Source organism: Lagenorhynchus albirostris, chromosome 9 (assembly GCF_949774975.1).
Source record: "Lagenorhynchus albirostris chromosome 9, mLagAlb1.1, whole genome shotgun sequence".
Classification (NCBI taxonomy): Eukaryota; Metazoa; Chordata; class Mammalia; order Artiodactyla; family Delphinidae; genus Lagenorhynchus; species Lagenorhynchus albirostris.
Window position 1 is genome coordinate 104,969,273 of NC_083103.1, and position 18,492 is coordinate 104,987,764.

The window sequence follows — 18,492 nt, forward strand, 5'->3', positions numbered from 1 at the left end:
CAGCATCTGTTCCAAACAATTTACCTGTATTTTCTTTATTCTTCTTGTTTTTAACATGTGCCTTTTTTAAAAAAAAATCTTTTCCACTAACATTTATCCACAATGTCAGCTCCTTCTGAGTCAAGCTTTTTGGACGCCATTCTTATCAGTTTTCGTTTCTGTTGTCTGCATTACTCAGTATGTTTCTCCTTTCTGTTTTTTATATATGCTCAGTTAACTACTCTGGTTTCATCTGATGCTGATTCTTTTCCTTTCTTACTGGAGTCATGTGTTTGTTTATTCCATTTACTCAGTACATACTGGCTGAGCTTCTTAAAAGTGCCAAAAGAATAAGACTGCAAAATTTTGAGGGGAGGGATCTCAATTCATTTTGGTATATTCCTCAGCATTTACTGTAAGAGTGCCCTTCACATAATAAGGCATCAAATATATACTGAATGAATCAACCTTATTCCAAAACTCTCAGCAATAACTTCCAGTGTTAAAACTTTAAGTTCACTTGTTATTATGGCATATAAGACAGGATTCTTTGTTATGTTCTTCTGTGAATTCTAGTACCTCTCACCTACCTCTACTTTCCTCTCTCTGTCAGCTGTTTTCCATTACATCCACTTGTAGCTGTATCTGAGTTTTTCTTGCAGCTTCGTCGTCCTTGCTGAGTTGACGGGTCTCCTGTCAAGTATACTCTTCCTACTCCCCTTGAGTTATGTTTTAACTGCAGTCAGGAGTCCACCAGGTGAGCATCATTTGCCAGAGGAAGAAAATTTAAAAACCTTTCCTCTGTACCAGCTACACAATTAACTATTCATTCCACATTTTCCTTTTTCTTCCAAAGACAGAGCTTACGGCTAAAAGAAAGGATGAAAATCTAGGCCTCCAAGTCCTGAAGTTTTCTACTAAAAATCTCAAAATTGTTAGAGATATAGTCCATGCTTCCTCATGTGTCATTATTTCTTTTTACACAAAGGTAGGTAATAATCTATTGATTTAATAAGCAACAAGAAACTTTCAGTATCACAAGTCAGACATCCTGTTGAGAGGATACTATGCCGTTCTGTTAGTTATGCTTCTCAATCCACAGGTAGGAGACAGAGTCACCCTAGACTTCTCCTCTCCTCCATCCCTAGTCCACGTGCCCCACGCAAGACCACATAATTATTGCAACAATTACTGAATCTAGTTGAGCGACCTCCTCAGTACTCAGTTTCTCATGAATTCATCACCCCTTTACTCTCGCTGTAGCAATCATCTTAGTTTCAGTCCCCATCACCTTTCATTTCTGTCAGTGTAACTCTTTCATAATTTGTCTCCCCGGCTCTAACGTTTCTTCCTTCCATTAACCCTCGACAGCACTATTTAAGTGCTTTTTCTAAGTTACAAAGTTGATCATGTCATCATCTATTTAAATTCTGTACATGGTTTCCTAATAAATGGGGTCAAATCCTACATTCTTTGAACAGCGCACAGGGCTCTGTATGGGTCGGTGCCTATTGAACTCTTCGGTGTAATCTCTGGCCACTCTGGTTGCATGTCGTATATTCCCAATCGTACCCGACTTCTCCGAGTACCACAAACAGGCCACACTGCTTCACAACTCTGCCTTCAATGCTCTTTTCTACAATGTCAGCTCTCGATTTCCCTTCATCCTTTAAATCCTATCTCAGATGTCATCTCCTCTATAAGCCTTCCCTGGGCTTCTCATAATTTACTTAGTCCCTTCTCTTAATCATGTGTAGAGTTCTTTTTAAAGTCCTAACTTTATACTATACCTCTTTATTTATAAGATTGCAGGGTAGGAATTTGGGGTCTTTTTTTGTATTTTAATCACTTAACATAGTGTCTGGCACATAGTAGGTAATCAATAAATATTAGTTACTACGTGAATTAATGATGTAAATGGGACAAACACTGGTCTTAAAGCATGGCGCACAGCTCAACCTAAGCTGTGTAGAAGGCAAACCTCCCAATACTTAAAGCGGGAAAAGAATAGTGAGCTCTTAATTATTTGTGCTTATGGAGGAGGACAATAATTTTAAAAAAATATAGACAATCTAGAAATCCTTTGTATTTGGCATTTGAGATGTATTTACATAAACATTTGGCAGATTTATTTTCCTAAGAACTTTTTGTTTAGGCTAATATTAAAATTGAACTGTGTGCCAATACACTAGCTGTAGGGTGGATACTGTAAGAAGTATACTGGGCAATAAGTCCGCTGAGCTACAATGATGAATTCGTCATGAATAATCCATGCAGTTTACACCTGGTTATGTGCTCCCCCGGGAGGGAAGGGCGGCGGAAGGCAAGGGAGTGGGTCAGCTGGGCTTCGTGTCTGGCACACTCCGTAAATCCTAGAGAGGAGAGACAGTTGCCAGCAGTCTGTGTTTTTGTTAGTTTTCCTGGCAAATAGGCCCAGAGGACAGAAGAGACTGAAAGTCAAACAAAAGCAAAGGGGTTATGCGGGCTGTGAGTCACACTTGTATTTTGGGAAGTGCTCCTGATGGATGGGGCCGCATCGGGCTGATTCCAACCCATTACTTGAATCTAGTAAGAAGAATATAAGGTAGCAGAATGTCTGGGTACAAACGGCCAAAAGCAAAGGTCTGCCTACCTTCGTAACAAATACAGAATGAGACGGAGCCGCTTGGGGGTTCTGTGTTCATGGGATAAATGAGATTGATGGCAAGTGGAAATGTTTAGAAATGTGCTCTAGACTTGAGCAGTGTGACACTTGTAGGATTCCAGTTTTAAAGATGGTTACACAAATCTATGCCCCTCTGAAGGCCTTCAGGACAACTTTTCTCAGCCCCACACTATGTGGCCATAAATGTACCATAAACCAGCTCTGAAAAATCGGGACCGACAGACCTCAAAGCTGGGCAAAATCAGTCACACGTTTTGGATATCCGCCCGTTCTTCATCTGACCCAAGTAAAAGCAGCAGCAGGACATCTGTCTCACAATCAGTGACTCCCTCCGAGTCTCTGGAACCACCATGTCTCTCCTCCAAGTCTGAGAGATTCCTGTCCAGAAGAGGCCATCACAGTTTTCACCCCAACACGGCACATAAAACTGGTCCATACCCTTCAGGGCAAAAAACCCTCAGTAGCCAGAAGAGCCACAAAGGCTGCACATAGCGTGCTGTAATGAGTGAAAACAGCACTGAAAAGCCACACAACTCTGGGTTCTGGATTCCTTCTTAAGACTGATTCTTGCCTTGCTTCCTTCACAAAGTTATCGAGATGAAAGGAGAAAAATGAAAGCATTTTTGAAAGTGCTTGTGCGTTTGTGTATGTGTCAGAGAAAGACTCCTTTGGATCCTCTTGAAAAATTCTAGCAGATCCAAGGGACTAAATGATGGCAGGATGCTGAGGGAACTTGGCACTTCATGCTTTAGTTTTCCTTTTGTAAGACTTACTCTCCTCCTGGCAGGTTCAGGGATGTAAATATTAGAAGGGCAAACCATCTTGGTACTGTCTACAAAGGTTGAGGAGGGGCTCCCTGGGGTGATGGGTAACTTGAGGACACTATTTCAGAATCCTTCCTAAAACGAGACCTATCTACACTAAACTATGAAACAATCACCACAGGGATTGCAGGATCCAAAGTGACTCCCCTTCCTTCTTTCCTTGGTCCCGTGTGAACAGCAAGCCTGGCTGGTTCTCAGTCACCAGGTAGTTATCCTGACCCTTTCCTTTCTCAGCACCTACGGTAGGGAGGTGGGTGGGGAAAGGAAAGGCTGATTAAAATGGTCAGGCATTCAGGAGAATCCTGTGTCTGGTGGAGGGTAAAGGTCAGGGAGAGGGAGAGAAACACTAGAGCTGGAGCACTGGGAAGAAGGGCAAGACACAAAGGAGGGCGGCAGCGGGAATTTAGTGGTTGTCTTGACAACCAGACCCCTGTTGTTCTCAGTGACTCCACCTCACAGGGAGATCTCCAGGCTCTGCTCTGGGCAAAGACGGTCACTACAGGAGGGGAGAAAGGAGGGGGATTTCTGGAGGAGGGAGAGGTGATGAGGAAGTGTGTTTTCCACTTGATGCGCCGGCTCCCAACGTCCACAAATACTAGAGATCGCAGATTTAGAGTACGCTCAGCCACGATTTGGAAGAGAAGAATGAGGGATGTACGTAAACAAGCAGACATGGCAGAGTTTCAAATTACGCTGTGAAAACGGCGAGAGTAAGCTGGAAAAGACTAGCCTTGAAGAGAACAAAGGATGAACGTTTGTTCTCTGATGAAGCAGATGTGGAAGTTAAGAAAGCAGGACAAACATTGGCAGAAGATGGGGAAGAAGGAAAGTGAGTATAATGAACAGAATCACCTTGGAGAAGAACTACCCGAAGGTATCTGTTCTAAGTTAAATGTCTACAGGCAGAATTTAAAAACCTTTCCAAACAGGAGGCTATCCATCCTGACACTAAGAATACAGGACACAGCAGTGACAACTCCAGAGTCTCCACACAGCAGAGATTTGGGGGGCCCGACTTGTGGTTGGAAAATAAGAGGGAGAGAAGAGGTGGCAGAGGGAATAACTTGAAGCTGCATTTACACAGCAAGCACACTGTGTTTACATAGGTTCTATATTTATGGGGGTTATATCACCCCAAGAAAACCTTTGGTCCTATAATTATATCAGTGTTAGATAAAAGTATGTTTCCCACCAGTTCACCTCAACTCCCCCCCTGCTCCAGTACCAGACAGGCTGCAGGACACTTGGTGAAGTCTCTGTCTCAAGACAGAGGTAAAGGTCAAAACTGAGGCATTAACATTGGCTCCGTCTCCAAACCAAAGCTGATAGGAAAAAGCCAAACGATCTCCACCCATGGCTGAAAGCAACAGGCTGATAAGGTTCCCAGTAGCAGTGCAACCTGACAATCTCTACCTCAGAGACATGTGTATCTAGGACTTTGGTATCCTAGAAAGGCCTTCTTGAGCATAGGACCAACTAGCTTACAGAGAGTACTGACAAAATTTTTCAACCTCAGATGTCCAGCTGATTTTATCAGCTATAAAAACCCTGGTTCACTCTGGGCTCCTGAGTCAAAACTGTTCTCAACAAAGCAGCTCTGGCACTGAATCCCCAAGCGGCTGCTCCAAGGGGCATCTTCTGGCAGCACACACTGCTCAGAGAAGTGCATGCTGAAGGACAATCAAAACGGGAGGAGGGGGAAGGATAAAAGGAACTGGGCTGGTCTCAGAGTCAAGGGCACGAAGGAGAGGGCAGATAAGCTGCCTCTGAATCATGGAGTGGGACAGCGAATGGTTTCATTACTATCACCACCAGGGCAAGGACCTAAAATTGCAGAATAAACAGCTCCCTCAAAGAAGGTAAATAGGTATCGTTTAACCTGTAGCGCCACCTGGTGCCCAGGGAGAAATCCCATCCTAACTCCCCCAAGCAGCAATGGCAGGCGGGCTTTCCATAATGTATTTAACAAAACAAAAGGATCTCTCTCTCCGCAAACAGACACTCAGAAAGGGGCTGGCTGAAAATATTCAAAATATGTTTAAAGGTTACTTTTAATTGTAAAAGTAAAAATAATGTCCCTTTCCCTCTTTAAAAACGTTTCAGTGCCTGGGACATTCTTTACCCTAAACCGGTCTAAATGATTCCTATAATGCAAGGTCTAGCTTTAAACACCTTCCTCTCTAACATTTACCCCCAAGAATCCTTACGATTTTTTTTTTTTTTACTGTGTTTATGGTCTACACTGTGTCATTTGGCCTCACACTGTTCAGTATTTCTGATTCTTATGGATTATCTCTTCTCTTAGGCTGAAAGGACCTTAACATAGAAATGATGTCATAGTAGGTCTGAAGAGCTAGCTCCCAACAAGTACTTAAGTAGACACAGGCATCAAATCTTACACAGACTTTTCAAAAATTATCTGTAAAGAGATCACCATACAAGAACCAAATGAAGTGAGTTTCCTAGAAAGTAAAGGAAGAGGGCTGGGAGTACCTGGGTTAAGGGGCAGCTCCCTGGTTCTGAAGCTCTGAGTTTCTGCTCTGGGTATGGCTTGGGGAGATGTTAAGTATGTGAGGAGGACAGGATGGCGTTCAGAGATAGCTAACATGAGGGAAGAGACCCTGATCTGAAGGATGCAGAAAAGGCCATCTGTCTCATGGGATCTTTGCTACTAACAGATCACAAAGCAAGCTCACTATAAAGACCTCGCCAAAAAACCACTGCAATGTAAACACATTATGTCCTACATCAGACGTGTGACTGCCCTAGCAAATAAGAGTCCCAAGGAAATGCAGAGCTGAATTGAAAGAGAAATTTATGGAGCAAAGGAAGAAACCATAATCCATGTTTCCTGAGAAACTCTGAATCGTAACTCTGATAATCTTTTTCTGACTGGATGAAGGATTTAGAAAAGAGATACCATAGGGAGACTATATAATTTCTGATCCAGAAGTGCTTTAAGAATACAGATGGAAATGAATTTATATGCTACCATCAAATACATGTGTCTCTGAGGCCGGTCAGATGGAAAGTAAGAGAGATTAGATGGAAGTAGTGCACAGGGACTTTCAGGTGAGGCCAATTCTAGTGGCCACTGCTTCGTGAGAAAGCTTGCTCAGTGGGGAGGCCCGTATGCAGTGGGAGGAGGGGCATAGGCTTGCAGGCCAGGATGACTTAAGTGGAATCTCAGATGTAGCCCTTACTAGCTCTATGATTCTGGGAAGCTTATTTAATCTGAGTATTATCTTCCTCACTTATAAAATACATGTCTACCTCAGAGAATTGAACTGCACCTTAGTATATAAAGTACACAGCTGCTTACCTGATATAGTTAGTATTTAATAAATGTCAGTTCCTTTTCTGTTGTAATTGCTCATGACCTTTTAGTGGTGGGCCCGGAGCTTCCCGTAAGATATAACCATCGTCAGAAAGACCATTTAACTATCTGCTACTTAGACATGCCCACCGAGAAAGAGGCCCTTGAACGGACTCCACTCAGAGAACATCTAAGATTCTGGAGTGACTGAAGAGAATGGCAGAGGCAGAAGAGCTCACGGTCATCCGTTCATAATTGCCCTTAAGGGAAATGAATGTTCCCACCTGCGAACACAGCCCTCTCCAATGGTCCCATACACTGTCCATAAACCTTCTCCTGACCGTTCCTGAGAGATGGTTTGTAGAGACCTCTTTTCTAAGAAAACGATTCCATGGCCTGGCACAAGGTCCAGAGCTTGCCATTTAATTTTCTCCTGGACCCACTGCTTGCTGAACAACTTAACCTGACATATTCTTTTTTTTTCTTCTACCTCTGTCTGCTTCCTGACCTCATGTACTTTTCTACTCTCCTATACCCATAGATCGCAGAACTTTCTCTTTTTTCCCAACTCTTCTGCCATGCTACTCCAATCCCACGTGCCCTCAACACACACACATGCTCACTCAGCCACACTCACTCTTTAAGAAATCCTCACACAGATGCCAGGAATGTGTCTGCTGCCCTTTTGACACAGAGTCTGATGCCATCTTCGGGGCCATGGGGAGGGCAGAGCCACAGGACGTGGCATTCGTGTACTCTGCTGCTAGCCTGGCTCGTATTTTTATCGTGGCTTTGCTCTGGGCATCCAGGCAGGGAACCGGGCCAGCTTCTTCTCATTCCTTCACTCTACATCAGGACTCCATAATAATCTCACCCCTCACCTTGGCTGGGTCTTCCTGCCCCAAACCTTCTACCGTCAATGGAGCACAGTACATCTCTCCTCCTTCCCTCCAACCCAGTCAGTGTCTGAGTGCTTGTCCAGTTCCCTAAACCTGATTCTCACGCATGCAGGGATACTGTCGGTTTCTCCTGTTTGCGGACATGAGCAGCGTACACAAGCTGCACTCACTCCCTGGCTTAGACTCTACCCCCACTCCTCTCCCCTCCCTTAGACTCTAAGTCCAAATAAGGAGTGCTCCTTCTTACATAATTGGACGTTCCCAGCACAGAAGCTGACACACGAGGTCAGGCGCGCGTGTGTGCAAGACTTCCCTTTGACTTAACGATGCCTTTTTTGGGCATCTAACTTCTCTTCAGCTCCCTGCCCCCTCTCTCTCCACACCACCACCAATCAAGGGAGATTTACGGAGCCTGGCTCAAATCAGAACTCTTCCAACCTTGGCTTGGAACGAGGGGTCAGAAGGTTGAATTTACTCTCTCTTCTTTTTCCCTTGCAGGCCAGAGATAGAGAAGGAGGGGGGAGGGGAGGGGAGAGAGGGAGAGAGAGAGAGATTGAGCCTGTGCAGGAGAGAGAAAAAGCGAGAGAGCGCATGCTTCTGATCTGGCAGCAGTCCCTGCATCCCAGGCAGTTAGTTACGCACACAGGTCTGTTAAGGGAGCAAAGAGAATAAGGAAAGCTGGAAGCCGAAGAAATTATCTTCTTGGAGATGATAATGCTGGAGGTCAGAAAATGGTGACATTTTTAAAAGGAGATGCGTCTAAGTCTAGATGCCATCAGGGATGGCAGTGTGTTCAGGATAACCAGAGAAGTGGCGGTAGCTACCTGTGGCATCAACACCAACTCTCCTTCTCTTTAGAACTTAAAGAAAGAGAATCCAAGTATTCTGCGAAAGGATATGGCTCAGACACAAGTGGTTTCAGGGAGGGAACAAACATGCTGCCTCCAGAGGAGCAGTCAGGGGACAGTCTTGGAGGCCAGCACTGAACCGGCTGCGACCACCCACACCTCTCTGGCGTAGTGAGGACAGGTGGGGCAGGAGGTGCTTCGGCTTTGGGGAGGTATCACGTTCCAGCATATTTGCTTACCAAAGCAAATAACGCCCAAGAATGTTCCCTGCATGAACCTCTTTTTAAAAATAAAAATGCAAGCTGTCCAGGGGACAAGTACCATGGGCTGACTTTAGGGTGCTGCAGAGTACTCTGTGTTATATGAGTGGGCGTATGTGGAAATGCAGTTTTTGTTTTACAAACTGACTGGCAGTCTCCTCTTGGGGAATGTATACTGCTTTGAGTCAAAGATTTTGGGGCTGGCTTTTATCCTTTCAAATCATAGGGCAAACATCTGATCCTGAGAGACAGCCACTATAGCTGAACATCAGACAAACCTGGGTTCAGACTGCCTGTCGTATACTTATTAGCTCTGTGATCTTGAGTGAGCAAGCACAGTTCTTTGTGAGCCTTCGCATCTCTGAGATGGGATCACAATGGCTCTTTCACGCGGCTTTTGAGGGCATTCAGTGATATGCTTGTCGTGCTCAGCACAGTGTCTGCACAAAGTAAACTCTCAACAAAAGCTTGCTGCATGGTAAATCCTGCAGCTGATAAGACTACTAATGTCTACACTCTGAACCCTGGACTAAGACCTGTCTTTTCCATGTGTACCATGCACATGGAACTTGCTGGTGTAGGACATGGGCCACAGGCATCAGATCCTCTGAGCCTCTGGAGGGGGCACTGGGATTCCTTCTCCGATGTCCATGACTTCTTGACTGCTATCTTAAGGAAGCTTCAAGAACAATGCGAACCCAACACAAGATAGTTGAGAAGGGGGCCAAGTATATCATTAAAAAAGCTGGGAGTAATGATCTATAGAGAAAGGTGAAAGGCCTTGAACAGGGAGGAGTGAGACTCTTCATTTAATTCTAGTTTGTAGAGGCTCAGGGCAAGGAGGGTGTCAACAGCTGTGTTCCTATTTCTGTTGCAGCTCATACAAAACAAAATGGACTTAAGAATAAAGTTTTATTAGCTATAAGAACTTTCTGACAGGAAGAAATATGGGGCAAGTCAACAAGTACAAAACATCATCACTTGGAAATACCTAGGATGAACAGAGGTGAACAGACCACAGTTACAGAGTTTTCCAAAAGTAACTAGCCCCAAAATTCTGTTCTTGCACAGTATTCATTTTGGCTTCATTCAAATTCACTATAAACATTCAGAATTTTCTCCCTTTAACAACAAAAAAAGATGCCGCCCAATTAAAAAAAAAAGTGAAAAGAGAAGAAAGTCAAGGGAAATTTAGCCACAAGCCCTCTCCCTGATTTTGTTTATGGCATAAGCTACATTCACCAGACAGCCATCTACCCAGCTAACCAGGTGTGGTTCCAGTGGAACTGTCAGCGTATGGGGACGGAAAGGGGAGGAACTTAGCCTGACTCCAAGTTCTTCTCGTGAGGAAAGGTGCGACTTGATTCCAGCAGCACCAGTAAACCTGCACCCTGTACAGAACCTGTGCTTGTCTGTGCTGCAGGGAGACCAGGTGGTCTGCCGCCTGCTGTCAGATGCGGGGATGCTCTGGTTGTCGCCTTTGCAAGTGAGTCCATTGGTATAAAGTCACCTTGAAAGGCCTCACACGCGGTCCTGTTTAGAAGAACAGGGGTTGTGTGCAATCGCAGAGACAGGCACAGTAGGAGCAGTGGATGCTGCAGCAGGAGACTGATCTGGGTGGGGCATCCTGAACAGGGGAGAGACTTTGGGGCCACTAGCTGGAGGAATCAGAAACAGAATGCACTTTTTACCCTTCCTTCCTTTTCCTGAAGCGCAAATATGAAGAGCTAACATTTACTGGACATGTTCTATGCACCTAGATATCTACTGATAGACATTATTACTATTCCGAAGCCCAGAGAGATTAAAGACAGCAGAGTCGTAGTATACTGGAGTGGATAAGAACTTGGGCTTTGGAATACCTGGGTTTGATTTCTACCCTCACCAAGCATTCATTTTGTGATCAGGGATAAGGTCCTCAGTTCTCACCCCTGCTAAACCGTAAAATATGTAAAAGTAGGCATCATGTCTTATACTGAGCAGCTCTTAATATTTTTTCAGTGAATAAAGGAATAAGACCAAAACAATCACCCAGCTGGAGAGAGAGAGGAGTATTTTAAGGTAAAGTGGGATGTTTGCCACAATGCAGGCTTACCCATGTCTACGGTCGGGTCAAGTCAGTGCTTACACCAGAGAGCACCGTCTATTTACTTCACACCCCACCCTCCACCTTACTGTCTCCTCCCTATCACGAGGCAATTTATGATCATCGCCCACTGAGGTAATGCAGCCCGGCCTGGAATTCTCACAGCCTGCAATTCCCCCGGATTTAATTCTTGTATTAAAGCTCCCTAGCTACATAAAATACCATTTCTTCAATGACCTTCCTATAATTCCCCAAATACACTTCTCTCTCCTTTCTGGCCCAAGCTCTTTAATATTCTGAGTCATTCAAACTTCAGGTAACCTTCCTACCTTTTTTATATATGAATCTCAATCCTTTTTGAATTTCTCCAGATTCATCTGTACTTTTCTGTTACTACTGAGTAATTTCTTGTGTTCTGAAACCAATTTATCATGTAAATGACTTCAGGAGGTGGGGAGTCAACGACGACACACTAGCTCGTTTAGGATGTTCCCATTTTGGGGGAAGGTGAGCAAAGATAAGCCTAACAAAGGAAGAGAAATGAAGCCTCAATCAGCAACATTCACACGTGACTGAACAAAACATACGAAGACTCTACTTTCCAGTATAAAGGTATTGAGAAGGGAAATGTTTATTCTTTTGTCCAATATTTAATGAGCATCTTCTATGTCCCAGGCCCTGTGGAAGCTGCTGGGGACATAAGCTAGTTCTGGCCCTTAAAGAACCACTGGTCTAGGGCAAGGTTTCTCAACCTCTGCACTACTGAGGGTGTAGATACATCCTATTCAGGGTAGGGTAATTTGTTGTTGCTTGGGGCGGAGAGGGTGCTCTCCTGGGTGCAGGACGTTTAGCAGCATCCCTGGCCTCTAGTCACATCCTGCCTCCCTTCCCAGTTGTGACAACCAAAAATATTTCCAGATATTGCCAAATACCGTGGGGGAAAACTGATACGCTGGGTGGATCACTAGTTTTGGGAAAGTAGACCATTTCTCTAATATACTGTGTTAAGTATTATTATCAAAACTTTGACTAGAGAAGAAGACTCCTTAGATCCAGCGAAAAATGGGAGAGGATGCCATAAAAAGTTTCACAGAATAAATGACACTGAATGTTAATTTTTTAAAAATATTTAGCAGTAGGCCAAGAAGACAAGAAGACGGGAAGTTCAGGACACAGGGAGAGAGCAGGAAAAGAACGAGTAGAGAAGACAATCAGGCAGAGACCAGAGGATGAAGAGAGGCCTGAAGGAAGAGCATCCACAGAGCACTGAGGCCGCGGTGGGTGGTGTGCATGGGGAGGACTGGAAGTGAGGCTGGGACCAGATCACGTAAGAAAGGAGTTGGAATTTTACTATAATAAATGAATATATATTTTAAACACAGTGAAGCCCTTTTTCAAACAAAACCTTATCTAGACCCCCAGTCTATTTAACTGATCAAAATGGTCCACTCGGTTTTCCCCGTGGCTTCCAAGTTGGCTTCTGAAGCACCTCTGTGGAACCCTAGAACTCTGGAAAGCATGTTGGGAAAATCACTCTTGTAGGCAACAGAGCACCCTGATGGATATTAAGTGCAGGATATATGTTCATATTTGCTTTTCAGAAAAAGTAGCCTTGAGGCAGAGCTGAGTATGGAGGAGGGACAAGGGTGAAAGCGAGGCACAGAGACCAGTCAGCATTTTATACGTGGGCTTCACACGGAGACCAGTCTTCAGGCTGCGATACGTAGGAAGAAGCACGTTGGCTTTGGAGTTGTGCACATCCAGTTTCAAATTCCACTGTGTCATTAACTATGACCTTGGGTATGTTGCCTGACCTTGCCAAGCTCTACTTTCTTATTCTGTGAAATGGGCTACCTACCTCACTTGGTTGCTGTAAGAAAATATATGCCAACAGAGGTCAGGTGCTGGAAATGATAAACACTCAGCAAATATAAACGTGCATCCTCTTCTTTCACTTAGTTTCCTAACGATGAAACCTTATTAAGACTCCCTGATCCTATGTAACTTTAAGTGTGGAAGGGGCAATTTAACTGCTTGTTGTTAATGGATTTCCTACTTGTTGCAGGATAGATACATAATTCTTAAGTTTTTATTTTTATTTTTTGAGTGGCCTATTAGCATGAGCCACATGCTAACAGAAGAGTTCAGGATTTGGCTTCTTCTTACTCTGGGATCTGCCAGGATGTCTCACGCAACAGTGGCCAAAGCTCAAGCGCTATTGCGTCTGTCTGGTTCAGAGACAGTGTCTCTGGCCTTCAGTTCAGCAAAGCTTGCATCAGTTTCATGGTTAGGTAGTCAGTAGCTAAAAACTCCATCTATGTACAAATCTTTCAGGAGATTCAAGTGGTGTTGGGATAACAAAGCCTGAATTATAAAATGTAAGTTTTAAATCCAAGTATCTTTCTATTCCTTACCATCCTGTGTCAGTAAGTGCTTCTTCAGTAGTGAATATGTACACCCCTCCCGGAGAAAATAATCTTTATTTTGAGCACTGACCAGTTTTCTCCTTGTCTTTCCTGTTGCTTATCGTCACAGTGACTATACACTGTTAGTTAAGAGACACATCCACTGTAACAAGGTGGAAGGTATAGGGCCCGGGGATAAAACTGGGTGGAGAACTGATCCTAGAGGAGGAAGAGTTCAGCTGAAGTATCTGAGATCACAGGTAGTGCCTGTCATTCAGTGGATGATGCCAGAAGTCTTACAGAAGCAGACCCATTCACACTTTAGACAACAAGGTGATACTCTCCAGGCACTCTTCATCCCTGTACCCCTAGAACAGAGATTTTATCTTCTCTTATGGCCACAGGTTTCCTGGACTCTATACTTTCCCTTTCTAGTGGAGAATTGGGCATCACATCCAACCCCTGTCCAACCTGAGACTCTAATGTGAAGCAGTCCTACCTCTGAATCAGGGTCCCAAAGATGAGATGAATAACTTTCTGCACGTTCTCCGTACATAGCCATCTCCACTGTTCCATCAGCAGCAAGAGAAGCAGATCCAGGGCTGTGTCAGCCAACTCTGTCTCTGTTCCTGGGGAATGAAAAGGCATCAAGAGTAACTCAGAAGAGACCCATACTTGAGGAACACATTTCAGGGCACTGGGTCTTCTCCATCTTTATATCAGTCGTCTTAAATTTTTGTAATCTATCTGTTTTCTAGAGATGTTTACTTCATTTCTACCAAATTCAGTAACAGGCTCTGTATTTCTTTACAATTCTTTTATGTTCCTTAGTCACTTAGTAAGTATTGTTTATCTTTAAAAAGATTTTGCATATAATTATTTTGCCTCCCTAGCTTCTGTTTCTTTTGTACTTCCCCCAGGAAGCTGAATACATTTTGTTCCAAGGAAGTGCTCACAACTGGTGACTAACGGGAACCGGCAAGGTCCACTCCCTTCCATCCTTGTATTCCACCAGCCTCCACAAAGTAGCAAGGAAATGTTGTGAGCAGATCTGGGATTCACTTTTCTGTAAAAAAAAAGTTGCTTTGAAAGCATCTCCATTACACAGAGCTGACGGGTTAGGATCCAGGAGACTTCAGTTCCGTTTTGAGATAATATGTGGTTGTAGGAAAAACACTATACCTTTGGTAAAATGCTATGACAATTACTCATTTCTTTCCTGTTTCAAGGACTGGAAGGACCACAAATACGCTCATACCCATGCTGAGCTGAACTCTCTTAAATAGATGTATTTTATGGATGCAAGCGCTGTTCCCTAACCCTGTTCATGGGGTCCCATGTCACTTCTGATTTGCTTCACAGGAAACTGCCCCAGAAATACATACTGTTCCTGAATAAACCTCAGCTATAACCACAGCTACAGCTGTGATTAATGTTATAATTAATCACCAACAATCATTTTATTAGCCTAGGACCAAAGGGTATTCTCTGCACCAGCTTGCCCCAGCATTCCTTGCTTAAGGGTTCTTTAGAACATGAATGATTTCAAATTTGGATAAATCTGCTAGAACTGAACCTTACTTTCTTCTTAATTCCATCCAGTATATATTTTCTTTTTTCTGTATTGTATTTCAAGGGGGCATGGGAGCTGATGTGTCTGCTTTCTAGTCATTTGCTCAAAATGGGATATTCAGTTCCTTGGAAAATAGCATTCCTTATTCACCCTCTTCAATTCTATCATTTTCTCAGGTTTAGCATTTACCCAGAGCTGCCATCACGTGGTGACAATTAGTCATAGCAGTAAAAAATAAGCGAAAGAAAACAAGGCACCGGGTCCTCTTGATAAAAGTGGTAAATTATCTACCACGTGAGCATGTTGAGTCTCTCAGGGCTGGCAGAAGGGCTCAGGCATAAATTATCCCTTTAGAGATATAACGTTCAAAATTTAAAGACTTGATTTTTTTTTTTTTTTTTTTGGCGGTACGCGGGCCTCTCACTGTTGCAGCCTCTCCCTTCGCGGAGCACAGGCTCCAGACGCGCAGGCTCAGTGGCCATGGCTCACGGGCCCAGCCGCTCCGCGGCATATGGGATCATCCCAGACCGGGGCACGAACCCGTGTCCCCTGCATCGGCAGGCGGACTCTCAACCACTGCGCCACCAGCGGAGCCCTAAAGACTTGATTTTGGCTAGAATTATATTATTTTACCCATCCCATCTTATTTATAATTTCTTAGAGCTCTCTGATGATTCTGCTGTCATAACACTTCATTTACTTAACCAGCGAGATGTAAGCTCTGTGAACAGAGATGGGGTTGTAAACTCCATTTTTCACAGAGTTAAGCTGAGGTCTGTAGAGCAGAGGTCAGGTGACTGTGGGCACCTGAGAAACAATGGTGAAATCAGTCCTTTTTCCTTTTCTGAACCCAAGATTTTGTGATCTTTTATTTTCAGCGGGAGCCTTTGTTTTGGGGGATTTGAAAAACTTTCTTCTTATAAAAAGTTCTAGTTCTGCAAACCTACTAATATCCAGGGCTCCCAATTTTTCCTCTGTAGAAAACATCTGCACTGCTGGGAAGTAAACCTGCCCTGCCTCATATGCTTACGAGGCGAGAGTGGTGTCCTCACCTCTTCCTCTCTGCTCTACCTTGGGTAACTTGGTGGTGTCATTTGCCACAGCAGTAAGTAAACCAGAAGGAACAGATCCAGGGGAAAAGATAAATTCCATTCTGTGAATGCTGTATTTCAGCTGCCCTATAGTACATCTACGTGTGGACTTCCAGTATGCAGTTGGAAATACACCTCCAGTATTGAGGCATCACCAGCATATGTGTTAGGGCTGAAACCAACCAACAGATGAGATCACCCAGGAATGTGCAGAGTAAGAACAGAGAGCCAAAAAGAAAGCTCTGGAAGGCTGAGGAGCCAGCAAAGGGGACTGAGGCAGGGCCACAAGAGGGGCAGAAGGAGAACCAGGGAAGTGGCACCACAGACATCAAGGGAAGAAAATTTCTAAATTAAGGGAGTCGCCCAAAGATATGCCAAAGCATGCCAAAAATAAATAATGATGGTATTATAACCGTAGATCTTATCTTGCTGGAACTCCCCGTTTACGAGCCACGCTCCTCTGCTCGACTCAGCTCTGGGACTGTGTCGTATTCCTCTCCGTATCCCAGCAGAGTACCTCAAACATTAGTGTTTAACACCTGGCTTGCTTAGCTGAACAGATGAGAAACTGAAGCAATGAATCCCAACAGTCCCAGGTCCCAGGTGGACTGTACCCTGGCTCCCTTCTCTGCCACTTACCTGGATCACTGTTGCTGAGGTCTTGGGCTGGCACGGCTGCACCTGACACGCAGTCATCCACACATCCCTTGGAGATTTGTTCAGAATCTTTTCCTGGGGCTTCTGCTGGCTGCGTTTCTAGCAACTTTGTCTGCTTTTCAATAAAGGATTCCATCCCAGACATGGAGAGGATCTCTGACTCCTGAAGAAAGAGCCAGTGGCATGTCACATGAAGAATGCAGAAAGCATCAGGCCAACTGCAGCACTTGTGGTTCCTCTGTTCCTTCCCTGCAAGTGTCATAAGTAGAGGACCCACTGACTCTGTGACCACCTAAGTTTTTTTTTTTTTTAACCTAAATTGCAAGGAAAACCATGCCTCTGTAGTCTCACTTGCCACAAAAACTTTGGGTTTTCTTCCAGGAACTGGCTTTCTCATTCTCTCATCCATTATTCCAAGCCCACAACTCTTGAGAAGCCAACCTGCCAACCCAGAACTGGTAGGAATTCCAAACCACTGAGAAAATACTCCTAGAATAAAAATCAGAGACCCAGATGTTGGTTAAGTCCTTTAGGAAGGCACCTAAGTCCTTTCTGATTTTGGAGACTGTCTCAGCTGCCTATAACTGCAGATGCAACATCCCAGCTATTAAGTCCAAGAATTCTCCAGGGACTTCTTACCACACTGCCTTCCCGGAGACAATAGAGAATCTTCTCGTGTGTCTCAGTTATATTCAGTGCTGGAGCAATTTTACTGGATGAAAACCTCAGTCTGGACCTGGTACAGAAACGAAGAGCAGAAACAGTATGTAATTCATGGTCTTGATCCCCATACAAAAGGGCTGACAGGTATTAATACCTCAAGACAAGAACACCCATACTTATTCTTAGGAGCTTACTATGGTTCAGGGTCAGAGAGACCTAGCCCTGAAAACCCCCAAACAATATATATTCTTGCAATTCTTAATATACAGTGCAACACTTGCACTAAGCTATGCCTACCCTGCATTTGTGAAAGGACTTTTGCTAATGTAAAATAAGGACCAGTCTGTCACGGTTGTATTCCCATAGGCTAGAAGAGTGGCTAGCACATACTATGCACTCATTAAACATTTGTTGAAGATTAAACAGACAAGTGGCACGGACCAAGGTTGTCCTTGTTGTTCACATCTTTTTGCACATCCACTATTCCCCTTGTGTTCCAAATAAAACCAGGGAAAGAACCACAAGTGCTAACCTCAATGTTTCAAGGAACAGCGTTCTTATAAGCACAGGCACCCTTAAGCACAGGTTACCCTTCAAAAATGGGCCCAGTAAAAAAAAAAAGGCTAAGAATTGTGAGTGTTATTGCTGGCCCATGAAACATGACACATGACAGACAGACAGACACACACACATTCTATAACCCCCCATCCCCCATTCTCTCTCTCCCTTCGTAATGGCCCAGATACAGATACGAAGTGTCCAGGAAGGAAAGTGTGGTGCCCTTCCTTTCCACGTGCTGGCTCTGAGTGCTGCCAGAGAGCACCTGGGGCCCTAGTGCAGGAGAGAGTAGCAGCAATAGCCAGTGACTAAAATCGGCCCTGTAGGTGTCCATTCTAGCCCATTTCTGTTTACTGCTAGTACACTCAACTTCTGAGCCAAGATTTCCAGAAACGATGACAGAGATCAGTCATAAGCCTTAATTCTTAAAGGGAAAGAAACATCTCAATTTTCCAGGGGAATAAAAAAGGAGAATATCCATATTCCAGAATTTTCCTTCTAATCAAAATTCTCTGGTCAGTTGGGGCCCTGGGTTCTCATGACAAGACAAACGTTCAGCAAGTGTGCCTGTGCAGGATCTCAGGCTCAGTCTGTGGTCTGGCTTTGTATAAAAATTGGTAGGTATGACCCATCTCCTCTCTTCTAGGGCCTAAGTGTGGGAATGGGCT

At 44.2% G+C, this 18,492-nt stretch overlaps 1 protein-coding gene across 14 annotated transcripts in view; it reads right to left on the reverse strand.

Annotated features, from left to right (window-relative positions):
• The window catches only part of SNX19 (sorting nexin 19), a 48,158-nt gene that overhangs the window by 21,754 nt on the left and 7,912 nt on the right, over positions 1–18,492 (reverse strand). For 11 of the 14 annotated variants that reach the window (XM_060160800.1, XM_060160799.1, XM_060160797.1 and 8 more), the window contains exons 6-8: positions 17,243–17,339; positions 16,586–16,766; positions 13,782–13,911 (exon numbers count right to left, since the gene is read on the reverse strand). In XM_060160800.1, coding sequence (XP_060016783.1) covers positions 13,782–13,911; positions 16,586–16,766; positions 17,243–17,339 — 408 coding nt within the window. Of the gene's footprint in view, positions 1–9,709; positions 11,401–13,781; positions 13,912–16,585; positions 16,767–17,242; positions 17,340–18,492 lie in introns of those variants that run through there. The other 3 variants (XM_060160804.1, XM_060160805.1, XM_060160803.1) reach the window with 3 other exon arrangements.